Source organism: Lathamus discolor, chromosome 5 (genome assembly GCF_037157495.1).
Source record: "Lathamus discolor isolate bLatDis1 chromosome 5, bLatDis1.hap1, whole genome shotgun sequence".
Lineage (NCBI taxonomy): Eukaryota > Metazoa > Chordata > Aves > Psittaciformes > Psittacidae > Lathamus > Lathamus discolor.
In genome coordinates, this window is record NC_088888.1 from 64,286,632 (window position 1) to 64,304,910 (window position 18,279).

General features: G+C 42.0%; 1 protein-coding gene across 2 annotated transcripts; it reads left to right on the top strand.

The window, feature by feature from the left end:
• Positions 1 to 1,700: 1,700 nt before the first annotated feature.
• On the top strand, positions 1,701 to 13,409 carry CD164 (CD164 molecule). 2 transcript variants are annotated; one of them, XM_065681090.1, is made up of 6 exons: positions 1,701 to 1,931; positions 4,489 to 4,572; positions 5,965 to 6,042; positions 8,092 to 8,238; positions 9,366 to 9,446; positions 10,353 to 13,409. In XM_065681090.1, the coding sequence occupies exons 1-6, from the start codon at positions 1,820 to 1,822 to the stop codon at positions 10,511 to 10,513; spliced, it is 663 nt and encodes a 220-aa protein (XP_065537162.1). In that variant the 5' UTR covers positions 1,701 to 1,819; the 3' UTR covers positions 10,514 to 13,409. The 2 variants fall into 2 exon arrangements, with proteins under 2 accessions (XP_065537162.1, XP_065537164.1); XM_065681092.1 differs by having other exon boundaries at positions 1,702 to 1,931; positions 9,363 to 9,446.
• The last annotated feature ends 4,870 nt before the right edge of the window (positions 13,410 to 18,279 follow it).

Genomic DNA, 18,279 nt, shown 5'->3' on the forward strand with positions numbered 1-18,279 from the left:
TTCTTATTAAAAAGCCAGCAACTTTAATGACACTGCAGGAATAACTGAAGTACTTCACACTAACACTCCAGTGAAAAGTACAGGCAGAACGACAGATAACTAAAGGGAGTGTGTGATTTCATTCACACCTTCCTTATTTCAGAACTAAATTCAGATGTCACTGATATTTACACCCAACAAAATGTTTGGTCATTTCACCTCAGTGGCTACAAGGTTCCTGTATTGCAAAACTGTTTCTCTGCTGTTTCCTTTGCAGCCCTTTCTTTGTATTTTCACTCAAAGACTCCTTTGCAGGCAGGCAAAGCATTAGCCATCCTGCCCACCAGTAGGAGCACCACTATGCAAGATGGCACAGAAAGCCCTATACCCAAATTGTGTATTACTAACAGTCCTACAGAGCCTTCTGGAGCTCACACAGTAATCATGATGGGTAGCTTGCCTTAAAATTGCTGAATTTGTATTGGTCTCTGAGCTCTTGGCAATAAAACACCTTCAGGAAAGAAAGTAAAACAGAAGATTAAGCTAGGGATTTATTTGACCATTTTCTCTTTATTGCCCAAGTCCAGGTCACACTTAGGAGAAACAGGAGACTTTTCCTGACTGTAACTCCTCTTCCCTCTGTTCTTCATTCTAATGGCACCTTCCTTCACAGCAGAACCTTACTAAAATTTGCTTTATAGCTCTAGCTTGGCTGTTGTCCTTGATTACAAGCAGGCATGAATGTTTGTCTTGGTTTCCCAACATTTGCCCGAGTTGGCACTGCACAAACTGTTGAAACAGATTTACACTAATTTTTACTTGCAGAGTCCACTGCTGATGATATACATTGACTCAAGCTGCCTTAGGGAAAAAAACAAAAGAGAGAGAGAACATGGCAGCAGAGGGGGAACTCTCCCCCGCTATGAGAAAGGAGTAATAGTATTGTTTAGGTTGGAAAAGACCTTGAACATCAACAAATCCAACAGCACTGCCAACCCCACCAAAATAACCTATGGGGTCACCAAACAGCCCTCTCCAGATGCTCGCTGTAGGGCAGATGGAGATGGTGACAGTTAAGAATTATAGCTGTTACAATGCTTCCTAGTAATAGACATTTCACTATATACCCATACCCCCAACACAGACCAGCAGTGGCTTGGAGCCCTGCTGAACATCCCCACTACTAAACCTCACGTGTGATTATTACCAGGTAATCATTTAAACCCTTACGTACTATTTTCCAAGTTTTTCCAGGGTGGAAAAGGGGGAGGAGGAGTGTGAAGAGATGAACCTCACAGTAGTAGCAACCCACCACAAAAACCACTGCACTGGAGCCGGCAGAGGCACAGGAGCCGGTGCTTGAAGTACGTTGAGAGCAGTGTAAGAAGGAGGGAGCCCTCAGTCCACCGCTGGTACCTGTGGGACGACCTCGTCCCCACCACGTCGTGACCGTTAAGACCACAAGCCCGCGCGGCACCACAGCTAGGTCAACGGCCGCCTCTCGCGCACGGCGCCTGCGCAGGAAGAGCACCGTCGCCACGCCCCCCGCCTCGCTCCCAGCCAATGAGCAGCCGCCACTCTGTGGAAGTCAGCGGGTGGGCGGGCAAAGTGGAAGGTGGCCGGGGAGCGCGCGGGAGCGGCTGTCCAGGGGTGGAGGGACGGACCACGTCACCCTCCTGCTCGGCCCGGGGCGGGGCCAGCCTGAGGCGGCTGCGCTCACGTGACGTTGGGAGGGCGGGGCGGGACGGAGCGGCGGCGCTCAGAGGGTGCGCGGAGGCAGCGGCGGCGGAGCGCCGACGGGAGGAGAGCCGACATCGCCTTCGGCCTTGCCGCTGCCGCCATGGGCCGGACACCCGTGCTGCCTCTCGCCGCGCTGTGCCTGGCCTGCCTCTGCGGGCTGGCCGCGGGGGGCTTGGTGACCGCGTTGGGTGCAGAGAGCGCCGCGACCGTGGGTGAGTGCCAGGTGACCCCTCGCAGCCCCCCACCGCCGGCAAGAGTTGCTGACGGGGCAGCCCCTCCTCCTCCCGCGCCCCGCCCGTTGCCCAGCGTTGTGGGGGGAGCGGGCCGGGCTCCGCGCCCCGGGCTCTGCCGGGCGGCAGCGCGGCCCTCCGTGCCCGGCGGGGGTGAGGGGGAGCGGGGAGCTTTTACCCGCTTCTCTTCGGCTCCTGTGTGCTCGCCTTTCCCCTCGCTGTGGAGGGCTTGGGTGCGCGCGGTGTGAAAGCCATTAGCGCGGCTCGACGCCGCCCCAAACGTCCCTTTCGTCCGCGGCGAGTAGCGGGTACATTTGTGTCCAGTACAACGTATGCGGCGTGTTCGTTTCTTGCTAACTTAATGCGGGTCGGGTTGCGGGGGTTACTTACGTAAGCAGTGGTGTTCTGCCTCTGCCGCCCGTTGTCCCCAGGCTAGCCGCGTTACTCGCCCTGTGTGTTTGCCTGTTCCCTCTGGCTCTGTGAGCTGTTTGCTGAAGTGTTTGCGCGGCCAACAACCGCAAAACGTGCCGCGTGCCCCAAAACGCCCAGGGAGGAGGCTGTTCAGGAGGTACTCCTGTGTTCTCTGGCCGCACTGCGTAATGGCGCTGGGCGCAGCTACGCTTGAATCTGTCCGGTAACCTCTCCTTCAGCCCTTCTAGACTTCCTCTTCACCCCAGCCACCGGCGACGCGATGTAAGCCGATATCGGGCGCCCTGTCGGAACCGTGAGCTGCTTGAGGACTGCCGAGAGTCGGAGGTTAACAACCTCTCCTGTGCAGCGGGAGAGGGCAGTGTTGATTCAGCAGGACAGACTTGTTTAGTGTTTCCAGGTTTCCTCCTCAAGTATAAGGGGAATATCCGAATTTACGCTAGTGTAAGAGTCAGGTTTATCTTGCGAACTAACGCGGGCTTGCCTGCACTGAAGAGCCAAGTGTGTGGTACTAGAGTCATCTCTTTAGTGAGGAGCAGACACCCGCTGATGCGGAGAGGTGGGGACCTTGCTGTTATCCCATATGAAGACCCTAAGAGAGTCTTTCACAGCAGGTTTATTAGCACTGGGAGAACATCTGACAGTCTGCCATTGATTCTGAAGTTAACAGCTCGTTCCTGAAACCTGTTGCTGTGATGAAAAGGTCTCTCAGCCCCCTTACTCTTGTAGATGTGTTTCTCTAATCTGAGAAAGCTGTTTTGAAAGTAAACTAAACATCCTAGTGCACCTGGTATTAGCTGGCTGTACTGACTCTACTGTCTCCACAGACAGACTGTGCTAGATTTTCTTTGTACCGGTAAGGAATTTACAAAAAAGAACATTTATTCACCAGAAGTGTGGTGCATGCTGTGATTGTTCCTCAGATGTATACCCAGAATAACAAATGACTTTTCTGAAATCTGTTATCCAGAAACTGTCACACAGCTCTTAAAGTGGTTTAAGTGCTTCTTTCTGATGGGAACAAGCAAGTCTGTTTCATACCTCACTGATGCGAGCTGACAAAGGTCTTTTCACATATTCTTGCATTTGTTAAAAGTGAAGAAATAGTGCCAGGATTTCTAGCTGCACATTACCATAAACAAGAGAAAGGCCAGGTGGATTCAGACTTAACTCGCATTACAAGAATACTAAAGTTAGTTGATGTGTGTGTAGCTGTTATCTTGAGATGTAAATTGCCACGCTGTTTGCCAAAGATCTGTGAATAGCAGTTTCCCTTCACTGGAGAGCAGAACTGAGAAAAGTGAAAGGTCACCCAAAGGTGTCTGGAGTAGGTGGATATGATGTGAAATGTGCTGGAGAGAGGAGTTGTGGGTTGTGTGTGGGTTTTCTGCATCTTGTAGCTGTATGAGTAAGTCTTAATTAAAACTACTGTGGTAAAATTGTAGATTGGGAGAAGATCTTACTTGATCGAGGTAGTGGATGTGTTGTGATTTTAAGGCAACAGTGTTTGGCTGAGATGGATGTATAAAAGCAGCTGGACTGGTTATGTTTCTGGCTTCTGCTGTGATCAAAATATGAATAATTTACTTTCTTTCTGCCCTTCTTTATATACATTTGTAGATTAAGTCCTCTAGGCTCTTTATTTCCTGTACTGTAGGACTATTTGTAGCTGGCTGTATTATTACCTAAAGGAAAAATGTTTATTAGGTAATGTATATTACCTAAAGGAAAAATTATTACCTAAAGGAGCAAGGTTCTTGCCATCTGAGGTTTCAGTGAACTTCTGCAAAATTAATTTGGACTTTGGTAATTTCCACTAGAGTAGTACCTCCTCTGTTATCTGAGTTTACTGTGGTTAGAGGTTGTATCAGGCAAGATCTTGGTGTACATGTGGACTCTGGTTTCAAAGTATTGTAGTGTCTGAAGGGAAATGTGTTCTGTCGAATGTATCTTGAAATTTTAGCTTTTGGTTGTGTGTAGTTCGGTGAGAAGGATTGTGCCTTAACACAGATGAACACAGGGGAAGGTACAGAGCTGTTTCTGTGGGTGAAGATGCTCTTTGACAGTAGCAATTTTGTCCTAATCAATGCATTTCTTATCCTTTTTTTAGGTACCTGTGGAAATATCTCTAACTGCGATTTGTGTATTGGTGATGACACGAGTGTAACAGGCTGCAAGTGGGTAAGATGTGAAGGTAAGGAGGACTAAATGGTGCAGATCCTTACTATGCCATGCAGAACCTTAAACCAAGCTAGATGTACTATATTAATGTTCATTATGCAAATACACTGTTCTGTTTGATAATCTAATGGAGCATTAACTGTAAGGTTTATCTGTTGTTGAGCATGTGAAGGTGTTACACTGAGACAGCTGAACATATTCAAAATAATCCCAGATTTTTAAGGCTTTTAATTTATATCTGTGCTCTGCATAAGCTGATGTTTTCCAGATGGCTCAGAATGTTTGTAGAACAAACTAGTCACTTGTGTTTGCTGTTAAGGGTCGTGAGGGGGTTCTGATGTGCAGCGACATCACTGTGCTTCAGTCCTTTTTGAGGGACTACTCCTGAATTGAAGTGCAATAAGGGAGAGAAGTCTATTAAATAAGATTATCTGAAGAGTAGTGTTCCTAAAACTAAGAATTGTCAACCCACTAATGGGAACATGGCAGAGCCAAGGAAGCATTAGCTGGTCTCATTCAGAGCCTTGTTTTTCCTCATTGTGGGAGAGTTGGATATAACTACATTGAGGTGGCCTCTGGTACTCAGGCCTGGAGGAGGTGAAGTTGCTGCTGACAAAGCCTTGCAGAGACTAGGTAAGTAGTGCTCGGGCAGATTATTTGTACCTCTTATGTGAGGTGGAAACAGTTTCTATGAAGACAGAATGGCTTAACTGTGATAGTGATTTTGTAGTATGTGATTGTAGATGACCAAGCAAGGTTACATATGAAGGTTAAGGTGCTTCGGAACTAATGAAAAGTAGTTTGGGTTTAACTTACCCAGTACAAGAGTGTCCTTCAAGAAGCTCTTCTGAATTTTGCATGTGTTGTCTGACCAACAGGCACGTATGCAAACACGCAAAAAATCTGTGTAACCTCTCGAGGAGAAGTTAAAATCTGAGGTGAGGGAGAAAAGTGTGCAGGCAGAGAATAAGAAACTGTCTTCAACAATTTCAAGGTCAAGGATCTGTTTAAAAAGCCAGAACTTCAGTTTTGCTTTCATGTAGCTACCAGAATGCAAAATGTTCAATTTGGAAAATGTCACAAATAGCAGGAACACTTTCTAATTTTACAGGATATGAATAAAAAAATACCAAGCTATACAGTTACTGTAGAATGGTGCATAACCATGTATGAGTGTTGCCTAAGTGTTGATTTGAGTGGTAAAGTAGCTGTAGTTTAAGAAAATACTCAAAAGTTTTCTAATTATTAATACAATACTTAAGTCATGCGTATTGAAGTGGCTTTATGTTATCCTGGCTAGAAGATGATGTTTAATGTGTTTGAACAGTTTATTAGTATTTATGAACAATGTCTCAAACACCTTCAAGTTCTGCTGCTGTAAATATTCGTGGCTCTTTTCTGACAGGAAACGTAGGCATGTGTGTAAATGAAACAGAAGTAGCTTCAAGGAGTCAAAACTGTACTGCTGAAGAACAGTGTTCTTGTAAGTATTTAGACACTCAGTTTTCACATTGTTTAATGTGTTTACAACTCCTTCGTCTGTTGACCTTTGTTAATGTGCCTCCTACAATTTACATACGTGTTTACAAGTATGTAAATAAGCACTTTGCTGCCAGCTTAAACCTGTGATAGATTAAACTAAAATACACAGTTTTGTTGTACATTCAGTTTACTGCTTACTGCTGCTGTTTCAAGCAGCCTGACATACTTTACTAGGCACATGTCTCTCTGGCTGCTGCCTTGGTTTCTCGAATTAAAATGGGTGGTGTTTTCTGTTAGATGTAGCACATCCTAAGGAACTTTTTTATTCATCCTCAAAACAGTCAGCTTTAATGGTCACTATAACTTTCACCTGCTAAGTCTGCTGCTTCATCTGAGATGCAGAAAACAGGAAAAGCTTATGAACCTTCCAGTTTTAATTGTTAACTAGCACAACATTTCATGGAGTCCTGAAGTATAGAGTCTGGGTTATAGAACTGTGTAAGGTAAATCCTTGATGCTAGAAACATTTTCAGTTGAAAATTTACTTCAGTTTTTTCATCAATTTGTGCTTGCTGTGCAAAGCAGATATGTGGGATATGAATAATTCGGATCAAATCTTGACATTCACTGTTGTGAAAGCCCACCAATTTTAGTTTTTCTGAAAGCTGACAAGAAATGGACTTGAAAATAGGATTTTCTATGTTTAAGATCTGGAACAGCAAATGAAAATTCTTAATACTCTAGAGGAGTTCAACGGTGCTGCTAAAGAGGTTGGCTTGCACCAACAGAGATGAAGCTTCCATGCTACTGTGGTGCTGGTGGCAGTGGCAGCCAGTCAGATATGATTCCACTTGGACTTCCTGTGTTTTTTCTAAAATTGTAACAATCTCCTTTTAATCAGGAGTGTTAAAAGTACTATTTTTAAGTGCTTTGCAAAGAGAGCATGGTGTTACAGTGCCTTGTTCTGTATCTAAGAGTAGAATTTCTACAATCTGTTCCTGTTAAACTTGTAGTGACATTTATCAGGTTGTTTTAGTTTCTGGATGTTCAAGGAAACCTAATTGTCACCATTAGCAGAGGATCTTTGTTGGTGTGACAGGAGCCAGTATACCTTATCAGCTCCTACAGTGTCATGGCTCAGCACTATATTTGAGGATTGAGGATTGATGTGGAAGAACATCAAGGTGGCCCTAACCTGGCTTGATGTGAATGTGACCTGAGAGAATGTATATTCTGATGTATCCAGCCTGTCTGTATAGAAACAGTCAGCTCTGTTTTTTCACCATGCTGAATTGTTTCAAGGTGTAGATAACCACACTTAAGCGAGCCTGAGCTCACTTCTGGACATAATGGTATTTCAGGAGAAAGCTTGCTGATGTATTGCTATATGATTAAGCAACTGTTTAGATAAGCTGTCCATGTGTGATTAACTGTTAATTCAGTAAGTTGCAGAAGGCTTCACAGTTATGAGGTCAGTGGAGATTGTTTTACAGCACATGCTGAGGTTGGGATCACATACAACCAGCAACAGTTCCTGGAACAGAAAGCTTTTTCATAAGGATGTCTTGGTTTCCCCCCGCCCCATATGACTTCAGCAGTCTAACTGCTGATTTCTAGTTGAGCTTGATAGGTCAGATTCACTTTTAGTTGAAGTGAGGTAGGGAAGCAGTACTGAATACCTAGTGTCCTGTTGTGTAAAGCATGTGCAGTTCTACTGCTAGTACAGTAGGACTCTTTTCCCTTCTATTTGCTTTGAGGAATCTTGAGTTGACAATTGAACACTAGCTTGACTGGGCTGCCTGTGACAAGGTTTTCCTTGTAGTTGCTTACGCAACTTTTGCCATTAGTGTGAATTGAACATTCAACTACTTTGCAGTTTCAGAACAAAACTGCAATAAAACTTGGTGCTGAATTCCTTAAAACACAGCCTGTTGCTGTTACATTTTGTGGCTTGTTGGTTTTGTTTTGAGATTTTTTTATTACTTTTTTTCTTTTAGTTAAATAGTGTGATTATTCTCTTTAACTCTTCATTTTTTCATGGCTCCTACAGTTGCTCTTCCCAGTAGTCCTGCGCCATCTTCCAATACTACTACCACGGCATCTTCCAATACTACTACCACGGCATCTTCCAATACTACCACAGCATCTTCCAATACGACCACAGCCAGTCCTGCTACAACAGCTCATACTACCATAGGTAATACAGTGCCTCTGAACATAGAATGACAGTCAACCTTAGGAACTGGTGAATGAAATAAAGGACAAGGCTTTTTCCACACATCACTGTGGTAACATGACCACCAAACATCTGATGTATGAAATGCATAAATGGTCCCAAGCTTTGGAAGAAGGGGATTTTATAAAACTATCAGAAAATGCTTCTTTACAATATAATTAAGCATTAGCTCAGTGGTAATTGTTTAAATTCGATTAGTCATTTCCACATTGTTGTTGTTGTTGCATGTGCTGCCAGCTTAAGAGTGAAGTTTTCTAAAAATGTTGGGGTTTGGTTGGTTTTGGTTTTTTTGGGTGTGGGGTTTTTTTTTGTTTTTTTTGTTTTTTACAGCATCTGCTTAAGGGAGCAGGGAGGTGATGAGCTGGCACTTGATTAGGCTCAGAGCGGCCTAATGTACAGCAGAGGGAGGTTTAGCTTTGAGTAAACCTACAGATGTTGGCACTTCTCCCAGGCACATAGTGGAATACTGATTAAATTTTAGTAGTGCTGATCTCGGGGTGGGGTGGTGGTGTCAGAGACCCAGTGTTCTGGCTTGATAGCTTATAGGAGACAATCTATCTGCAGGTGAGTGTTTGCTTATTTCAGTGATGTTATTCAGTTAGTGTTTTTGAAGATGGCAGGGGGAGAAAGAGGAAGTTTTGCTATCATTTAAGTGTTTACACCTTAAGGTATCACATTAAGTACTTTTAGTACAATAAACACTAACTGATTCTGAGGGCTGTTTGATGAAAGTCCTTTGACTTGATGCACGTTATCAGTTGTCTTGAAACAACTGTCTTGATTCTTGTTCAAATACCAGCCATTATATTGGTACCTGAAAGAAAAGTGGTTTTGTCTGAATGAAGAATGAGTGTCTGATCTGTGAAGAACCTTGAAATATTTGTATAACACTGGTATGCAAGTTTGAAAAAAACCTTGCTAATTGCAAGTTTGAAAAAACTTGGCTGAATGCCATGCAGCTGAATATCTAAATTGTGTGGGGTACAGTCTGAGGTCAAGGCTTATTCTTGTTAAGCAAAACAAGTGATTTACATAAGAACTTTGCTCTTGAAGTTTATGGTATGCATATACTCTCTTCTCTCAAGCAGCTAATGTCACCAGTGTAACTGCACATCCTCCTGTACCTACAACTGCCATTACTTCAGCTACCACGACACCCAGTATTCCAGGTAACTGCTACTACTAGAATAATTAAAGTGTTAAGTATTTAGAAATTAGTGTCATTTTAAAAGTGTCATCTTGAAAGACTTAAATGTCAACATGAAAATAGTATTGATATATCTGCTGTCCTGTGGCATGTCTGTAATTTGAAGATGATGTGTGTATGTAGCAAGGTAGAACTGTGAGAAACAGAGCTTGTTGGTGAGATATTAAAAGTCAGATGTGTTGGTCACATTAAATGAGCTGGCTGGTTTTAATAGTGTGGCTGGAAGTCACTTGTTAACTCACTTATGTTTGGGAGGTGGCATTTTGTTTTTCACTTCAGCATAATAATGATGGAAATAAGCTGAGGTATTTTATTTCTGCGTCAGTCCTGAATATGCAATTTCATGAAGAGCTCTCATGAAGAAGTAAAGCTCTCTAAAACCAGCCATCAGCAGATGGCTGTTACTTCCAAATCCATGTTATGTTGTGGCTTCACCTAATTTCTTTAAGCTAGATTCTTGTCTAGTAGATGGAAGATAATAATTGAATTTAAACACAAAATTGGAGCAAGCTGCAGAGATTGGAAAATGCGTTTCAAATCTGGGTATATCAATAACATATTTCTGTGTAAAGGAGGAAAGCTTTTGCTTTTTGAAGTACAAAAAGTCCAGCTGGGACTTGCTCAGTATTGATGTCCAGAGCAGTGCAGCTATAAATAGCTCTAGCCTTTAACAAACAGTATTTAATCAGAATTTCAGTATCACTATTCTAAATGCAGCTGCTGACATGTCTTTTTATTTATTTTTTGTTTGTTTCCTTATTGGTATTTGATACAGTGAGTAATCTTGGTACCAGGAAGCCAGTACTAGAACCTGGAAGGCTATTGTGAGCATTGTGCACTTACAAACTCTTAATGTCTTATTTAACAGGTACAAATGCTACTGTGACTCCTGCACCTTCTCCACGCAAATCTACTTTTGATGCTGCGAGTTTCATAGGTGGAATTGTCCTTGTTCTGGGTCTGCAGGCTGTTGTTTTCTTTCTGTACAAATTCTGCAAGTCAAAAGACCGAAACTACCACACACTTTAGGACCTGCCACTTTGTAATGGACTTGTAGCCCAACACCTGTAGTTCACTGAACCAAAATGTTTTCTGTTGCTCATGGAAGACAGCAGTTCATAATATCCTTTAAATCTTTAAAAGAAGACTTTAAAAGAATATTTTTGCAACATTATACTTGGCAAGATGTGACATTAATCTTTTCAACAGGAGTACTTGGAATATGCTGCATGGGTTCTAATGGCTGTCTTATTTTCCTTTAGCGGCTGCTGCTGTGGGACTTTTTTTTTTTGATATGCCAAATGTAGACATTCAGAGTTTCTTATTCAGTGGCAACACTGTCTTGAGTAGATAATCTTGTGATGACTTGTGAAGGCTAATTTAATCAACATTTGATACAGTATCCCTTCAGCTTTGTCAAGATGTGAATTACTGGTGACTGATTTCAGGGAGTGAAATACCATTTATACTAGCGTATGGCTCTTAAAGCATGCTGCTAGAAAGATAAACTAAATTGTAGAAGTAGATGATGTCTTAATAGAATCACGTAACTTTTTTCTTTTTTTTTTATATACAAGAATAAAGGTTGCCTGTTAAAAATTGCATTCCAAACATATCCTACACCCTTTTCAATTAATGTTGCAGGTGGAGAGGGGTTGTAAGGATAATCCTTTTAAAGGGGAAATGAAGATCAGTGCCTTAAAAGAGTAAACAAAAGGCTGCAAAAATGTCCCAGTTATCTCAAAGACAGATAAAGCTATTAAATACTAGCTTAAATTAGGATAATGGAATACAAGGGACTTGAGCATTACAGTTTAAAAACTTTCTACACTAACTGTCCCCTATTGACCTTGTGAGGTGAAGAAGCACGGTACAGTAACATTCACCTACAGACAGAAACTTTGTTTACCTTTTGTTCTGGCCTACAAACCATAAAACTAGTGATAAAATTCAGTTCACTCCCTGTATAAAAAGGTAACAATTTAGATTTATACTTGAAATACTGGTGTTTGGAAAATCCTGGGAGCTTGTTTATTCGAACAGTTCCTGGACTCATTGCAATTAATTTCAAGGTTTGGGTGGTTTGTTTCTTTTTACCCTCCGGTATGTCTGCTTGCTGAAGGAGCAGTTAAGCATAATGCAGAGGATCTGCTGATTTGATCCTAGTCAGGATTGCTGTACTCCTGGGATTGCCAGGGTTACACCTTTTTACTTTACCCCTCCACCCTTCCTGGCATCAGGTTGGTGTCACCCTCCAGTGAACTGGTTAAGGAAATCTATTTGGCCAAATAGTATATGTTTTTTTTTTTTTTTTTAACTTGTTTGGATCAGCCAGTGTGATCTGAATATCAAAGGTACGTCCTTTCCAGTGACTTGAGCATTTGTGATAGTAAACCCACAGGAAGAATGGAAGTAAAGATGGAATTCAGGTGGTGGATGTAGCACATAATACGTAGCTTTTGATGATACACTTTTATCATCAATTTCAGGATAACCTGTAGTACTGTTGATAGCTCTGACTTGGCTGGAATTTGGCACCCAGTAGAAAATGATGCATTAATGCAGATAATAGTCATTGGCAGTGGAGCTTAAATATGAAGCGAATTAAGTGCACTTCAGTTGGAAACTCAAGTGCACAGTGTTGCTTTCTTTTGTTCTTCTAGTTCAAATGGCATTGTTTCTGTTGTGCTGCATAGAAAATTGAAATTGCTACAAAGTTACTCACCAGTACTGTATCTTTGAGTTTATTAGCTTTTGATTTTTCTAAACAAAACTAAGACAATCAGCTCAGGTTTATTAAAACAGCAGAGTGAGCAGCCAGTTTCCAGCAACAGTATGTGTGTGGGTTAGATGGTATATCCTTGGCCTTACTGTGAAGTCACTTAATCTGTCCCTTCCTTATCTCAGAACTGTTCTACTACATTTGTTTAACAAGATATCCATGAGCTTGTATTCTCTGCTTTGCAGTGAGCAAAATAACCTGCTAAATTGTGATAGTTCTTCAGCTCAGCAAAGCAAACTCTTATGCCTAGTACATCATTTTTGGAGGCCTCAAAGGGCTATCTTCTGGGTAACTTGCAGAAAATTGCTACAGAACACTTCATGGCATGGAAGACATTATAAAATACTGCTAAAATGCTTATTCATGAGCTAGGCTGACCCTGATTTAGGTTGCTGATAAAGTCTGCTGGTAAAGCAAACTAAAAAGAATTTTTAAAGTGCCTTAAAGTTACTTAATCTTTTGCCTCAAATTTTGTTTAAAAGGGTAGAAGGGATACCTTGCCTTAGTTACTAATTTTTTCTTGGTGCCAGCAATTGCTACTTTCCAAGACTATAGGAAACCCAGGATCTCTTGACATGTACAGATGCCAATCTGAAAAACTCAAGCTTGTACGGTATTGATTCAGTCATGTTCTGGAAGGCCTGCACTACGCACCGCTTGCTTGTTAGCCTTGCCAACAAGGTATGATCCCCGCTTTACAGAGTTCTGGATAGGATTGTTTCCCTTTTGGTTGTTTGGGGGGAGGAGGGGCTGGGTTATAAGTCTTCACCATGTGCTTGGCTGCCTCACTATGATTAGTAATTACTCCTTTGTGAAACATCAGGATGGGCTGATCCGTGCTGTGTACTAGCAAAAAAACCTGAGGTAACAACTTGCAGTTTTTCTTGGCCTTGTGTTTTGAAGTGGAAGGTAGCTCATAGATCTGTAGTTGTATTTGCCCCTACATGATTTTTAGGCACTGAACTGTAGTGACTCTTCAAGTTATCTGGCTTTTTCTTGAAGCCAACCTGTGCGAATATCAAGCTGTTATGAATGTTCTCTGCAAGTGTTGCTGTAAAAGTTTGTATTTTGTCTTCAGTGGAAGAAAACTGAAACAGTTATAATTGCAAAACCAAATTGATAAATAAAAATCTGTTGAACGGACTTTTTCTTGTAAAGTTTAATTTGAGCAGTCCCAGAGGGAATTGTCTGCTGACTTCCTGGACATAAGAGCCATTTTCCATGGAAACTGAGGAACACTGTAGGGAAAGGGAGAGAATGGAAGGTTGAAGAATTGTTAGCTCTCCTAAGTAGAGTATTAACTCTGCATTTGTTACGTGCAACAATACTGATTTAGATTTAGAATAATCTCCAAAAGAATTCTGTAGTCCATGTTTTCCATGTTTAACCTTGTTTTCCCCTTAAAGGCAAACAGCAAGGCATTTAAGCGTTCCAGTTGCAGTGACTTGTAAGGCTTAATGCTCCTCTTTCCAATAGCAGACCTTGTAATAATACTGGATGTCAGCTTGTAAAGTGGAAAAGGGACTGTTGTTCCAGGGAGGCTGTAAATAACCCCTACTTTTAGCATCTTTTCACATTAAGATCTTTGACCTTAATGAAAAAGGTATTGCTCTGAGCCTTATTTCTTTCCTGATGGCATGAGAAAGAGGAGGATATTTGTTCGGGAGTAACTGTGCTTGAAGAGAACAGACCGAGTACAAGTCTGTAGTTACAGACTGACTATAATGATAACTGGCTCTGAGTGAGCTGACCTCAATAGCTTTACATCAAGGCTTTGACACTTTTGTGGGCAGTGAATGTGTCACTAAGTAGTATTGACATAACTCGGTCTCATACAGGAAGCTGCAAAAACTCCAGTAGTGTTTTGGGAAAAGCTGTATGGAAATAGAGGAAACCTGGTGTGCTTAAAATGGCTGTGCCTTCTGGAAAAGCATCCATTTACTACGTACAGTCAAGGACTGAGTTATATTTTTGTTACAGTGCAGCCCTGGAAGCCTCTGCATAATTGTTTATCTGTGTAGTACCAGTCTTGACTTTACTGCTGTTCCTTGAAGGCAGTCTTCTGTAGGTACAGCATTCATTCAGAAATCATCTTTGAATTTTGCTGCATTAAGTGGAGCACTATTTGAAGTGTTTTATCAAGAAGCTGTAATTAGCTGGAGAGAGCCCTTTTTACTGCTGCCATGGTACAGAAGTGCTTCATACTGATGATATTGTTCTACTTCCAAATTGGCATCTGGTTCCTGGAATGTGCTAGAATAACATTTGATGGCTTCTCTAATGACAGCTGACCTTGGATAGTTATCAGTCACCTTGTCCTTCATTTAAGGCATACCTTAAAACGAATGTTATTTGATAACTGATTCCACAGCATTCTGACTATATTGTGACCTGTTTTGGTGTAGCAGCAAGCATAAATGAAGTAAAGCTTGTTTCAGTAATGATGTTAATCTTATTCTAGAAATCCCCCTTCTCTAAATGCTACAGCATTTCTAACTGAAGTTCTTTACTCAGTGTTTAACCAGTGCAATGCTGTTAAAGGTTGCCTGAATTTAATCCAAGTTCTTAAGTTATTTATAAAACAAGTACTGAGGTATTTGATTATTCAGTGCTCACAGGCATGTGGATGATGCTAAAAGGCACAGAGCTGGTATTCTAACACATTAAAAGCTGCAATACATTTTGACACATCTCTGACAGACACTTTTGAGTCCTTTAATGGCTGGGCTCTAAAAGGAAGATTTTTTTTTTTTTCCATTCAAGAGAGAGGCAGACTTGGTTATGCTTTTTTTTATTTTTTTTATTTTCCTCCTGTTCTACTTAGTGTAGCACTGAGCACAGAGTTGCCCTTCCCTTTTCTAGGGGGAGGGGAGAGAAGGTGCTGGGGAAGGTGGAGATTGGTACTTTTGATGAGTCATCTTCAAACAAGCATCAAAGGTTCAGTGTACAGGCAGCAGCCTCTGGGGGTGAGGGCACTGCATTGGGCAGGATGTGGTGGTTGGGGGGGTGCAATAGGAAAGCAGTTTTAAAAAAACAAACCAAAACCCACCAGACCCCCATGCTTTTCCTCTAAGCACTTAGCTGTGCTTTGCACCACCATGTTCTAAGGTTACAACAATAAAAGGAAGCCTTTTAGTCCCAACTGCTGCCCTTCCTGTAGTGTGGTACATTGTCTGCAGGAACCCATGCAGTGCTGCTCTTACTCGGAGGAGGATCTGCATCACCCAGTGCTTAAAATGGATTGTCAAGTAACCTGACAGGAGCTGGTATTGAACACTGCATCCAAATATGTTGAAGTACATATGACACCACACTGGAATATTGCTGCCTCTCTTACTTGTATATAAAATGTTTTTCTTCAAGCTTGCCAGTTCAGTGGCATATTCTAAAATGCTCTGGACTGATTAAAAATACATGTGGGTTTACTTCCAGACCAGCCTTTTTTTCCATGAAGACAGCAGGAAAAGACTTTTCATGTAGGTGTGGTGATAGCCTATCTACCATTCTTTCCATCTGCTAGGCACCTGAAAGCATAGGTAACATAAGAATAGTCACCAACCATGGCATGGCACTCAGAAAGAAGAGTCTTTTTCCATACCTTTGCTAACTGAATATCTCCTACTGCCTGCTTTCCTTGGTTGATTTTTTGAACACTTGGGAGTCATACATACTTTTCACCTTGCTCTTAAAGATTAATCTCAAGAGGGGTTTGCTGTATTGTCCAGATGACACCTGCCTGGGTATATATACAAATCACAGCTTGCAAACCAGTGAAGAATTCGCTCATTTTGCACCCATATCAGCTTATTACCAATGCCATCACTTGCTGTCTGTGGTCTTTGAATGTTTCTGGTTTTAACTCTTGTGTTGCTGCTGGTAATCCCCATGTTGAGTGGATGCTGGAGGCTTTTGCCCTGGACCTGAGTGGCAGAGCATGCTGTGTTACCAACAACACAGAGTTAAAGCCAAACTCAAGTAAACGCAGAAGCTGTTGTTTCTGACCTCTAAGAAGAATGTTAAGATAGAAGAAAACCCAAACAAACTACCCCACCGAAAAACCGAACACACAGAGAACACTGCATGGTACTGATAGAATAACAGGTTGCTTAGTCTGGAGAAAGTAGCTCATGGATGACCTTGACACAAATTAGAACAAAGCCTATTTGCAGCTATCTGCAATTTTTACAGCTCATACCATTTCCTTTTCATTCATAGTAATAAGCGTATCAGCATTTATTCTTCCAGCAGGAGCCATCTCAGGGAAGCAGAAACTTCTTGCTGCACCAAGTCTACTTCATTACATGTGAATATTTTCGCCACAACTCCGTCTTTCCAGGTCCTGTTGAAAGCCAAGATTAAAAGGTGTGTGTGGATGGGTGTTAACCATCTGTTCCCAGTGACACAGAATCACAGAATCCCAAGGGTTGGAAGGGACCTCAAAAGATCATCTAGTCCAACCCCCCTGCAAGAGCAGGGTAACCTACAGTACATCACACAGGAACTTGTCCAGGCGGGCCTTGAATATCTCCAACGTAGGACGCTAAGTTCCCTCGTGAATTCCAGTCTTTATCTTTGTAGATTTCTGAAAAGCAGAGATGCAGCCACTTAATGCTAAACCTTCAGCCACTAAAGCAATCCTCATTGTATCAAATGCTATGCTTCCTATAGGCTGTAATGTGATTCAACCCTGATTTGTAGCTATGTACAATGTGGTGTTGCTATACCACTTCTTAAACCTGTGTTAACCTTTCCCACTAGCTTTGGGCAAGGAGGTGAGGGTGTTTTTGCTGTGCAGCTGTAATCTTGAACTTGTTAATTGAGACAGTGTTCCTCCTCCTTCCCAGGTATGATAAAAGATGTTTCAGACCACATTGCTTTACTGGTTTTGGCATTATTTCAGGGTGGATGTCCAAGGGGCTCAGGCCTTCTGCTGAAGCAGCAGGAGAGCAGCTGGCAGCTGCCCAGAGCTCAGAACTACCCAGTCTGGTCAGGCTGTGTTCAGCATCCATGAATCCTGAAGAAGGAGCTTGAGCGGGCTGACTACACAAGTGTCACATGAAACCCAGGAAGAAGTGCAGCAACTGAGACAGGTCATGGCCTAGTGCATTTTAGAGAGGGAAGAAGAGAAAGATGTGAGGATAGAGAAGAAGGAATAAAGAAAAATATAGAAGATGTGGCTCAAATAGCTAATCTACAGCAGTTACAAACTGGCTGAAGTCTTAGTCTGTGGACAGTTCCTGGAGTTGACATGACCTGTTTCAAAATGACCTTCAGTGAAACCAGGGCTATTGCAAGTCATAGTTGCCACCCTGACACAGATAGGTCTGAAGTCAGATATAGTGCAACTCAAGATTAATAGATAAGACAAATCTTTACATTATGCAAGTCTGGACTGCTTTATGAGAAGTGCTAGTGTTAATGCATCAAAACTTATACCTATTTAATATTGACTTATTACCTGGAAAATTACTTCTTATAGTGTTTGTACTATGGACCAACAGCTCTGAAGTCTTCCTTTCACCTTTTTGAAAGCAAAACCAAAAATAAAATACCACCAAACCTTCACAGCATCAATCTGTTGTTACAGACACAGGAATAAAAAGAATCACAATACAGAGTTGTAACACTTTTCAGACCAGATGTTTATATAGTTCAGTGGAGTTTCTGTGCTAAGCATAGAGAAATCCAAGCTCCTCAGCCAATTTTTCCAGCTCTGCATCATGCTTTACAATGGTAGCTCACCGCACAGGGTGGGGGGAATAATCTCCTTTCTGTCACAGCTGCTTTCCTTGTGCATAGTAGCGTCAATGTCACTTAAAAGTATTGCACCAACTTTTCCCCTGAACTTCATCCATGTAAAGCAAGAGAAACCAAATCTATTTGTGCATTAATTAAAGATACTTCCCTGTTCTTTATTTCCCCATGTTTGACTCATGTCTTCAGCAGTGTGCTAATGGGCATTTCCCAGGTTCCTGTGGCAGGAATAACTAACATTTTCCTGCAGAAGGTAACT

Excerpts from the sequence above, each read along its gene's own strand:
- CD164 (XM_065681092.1), top strand. The coding sequence starts at position 1,820 with ATGGGCCGGACACCCGTGCTGCCTCTCGCCGCGCTGTGCCTGGCCTGC. Across the intron at positions 4,573-5,964 it reads CAAGTGGGTAAGATGTGAAG|GAAACGTAGGCATGTGTGTA; the intron begins GTAAGGAGGACT and ends CTTTTCTGACAG. Across the intron at positions 8,239-9,362 it reads AACAGCTCATACTACCATAG|CAGCTAATGTCACCAGTGTA; the intron begins GTAATACAGTGC and ends TCTTCTCTCAAG.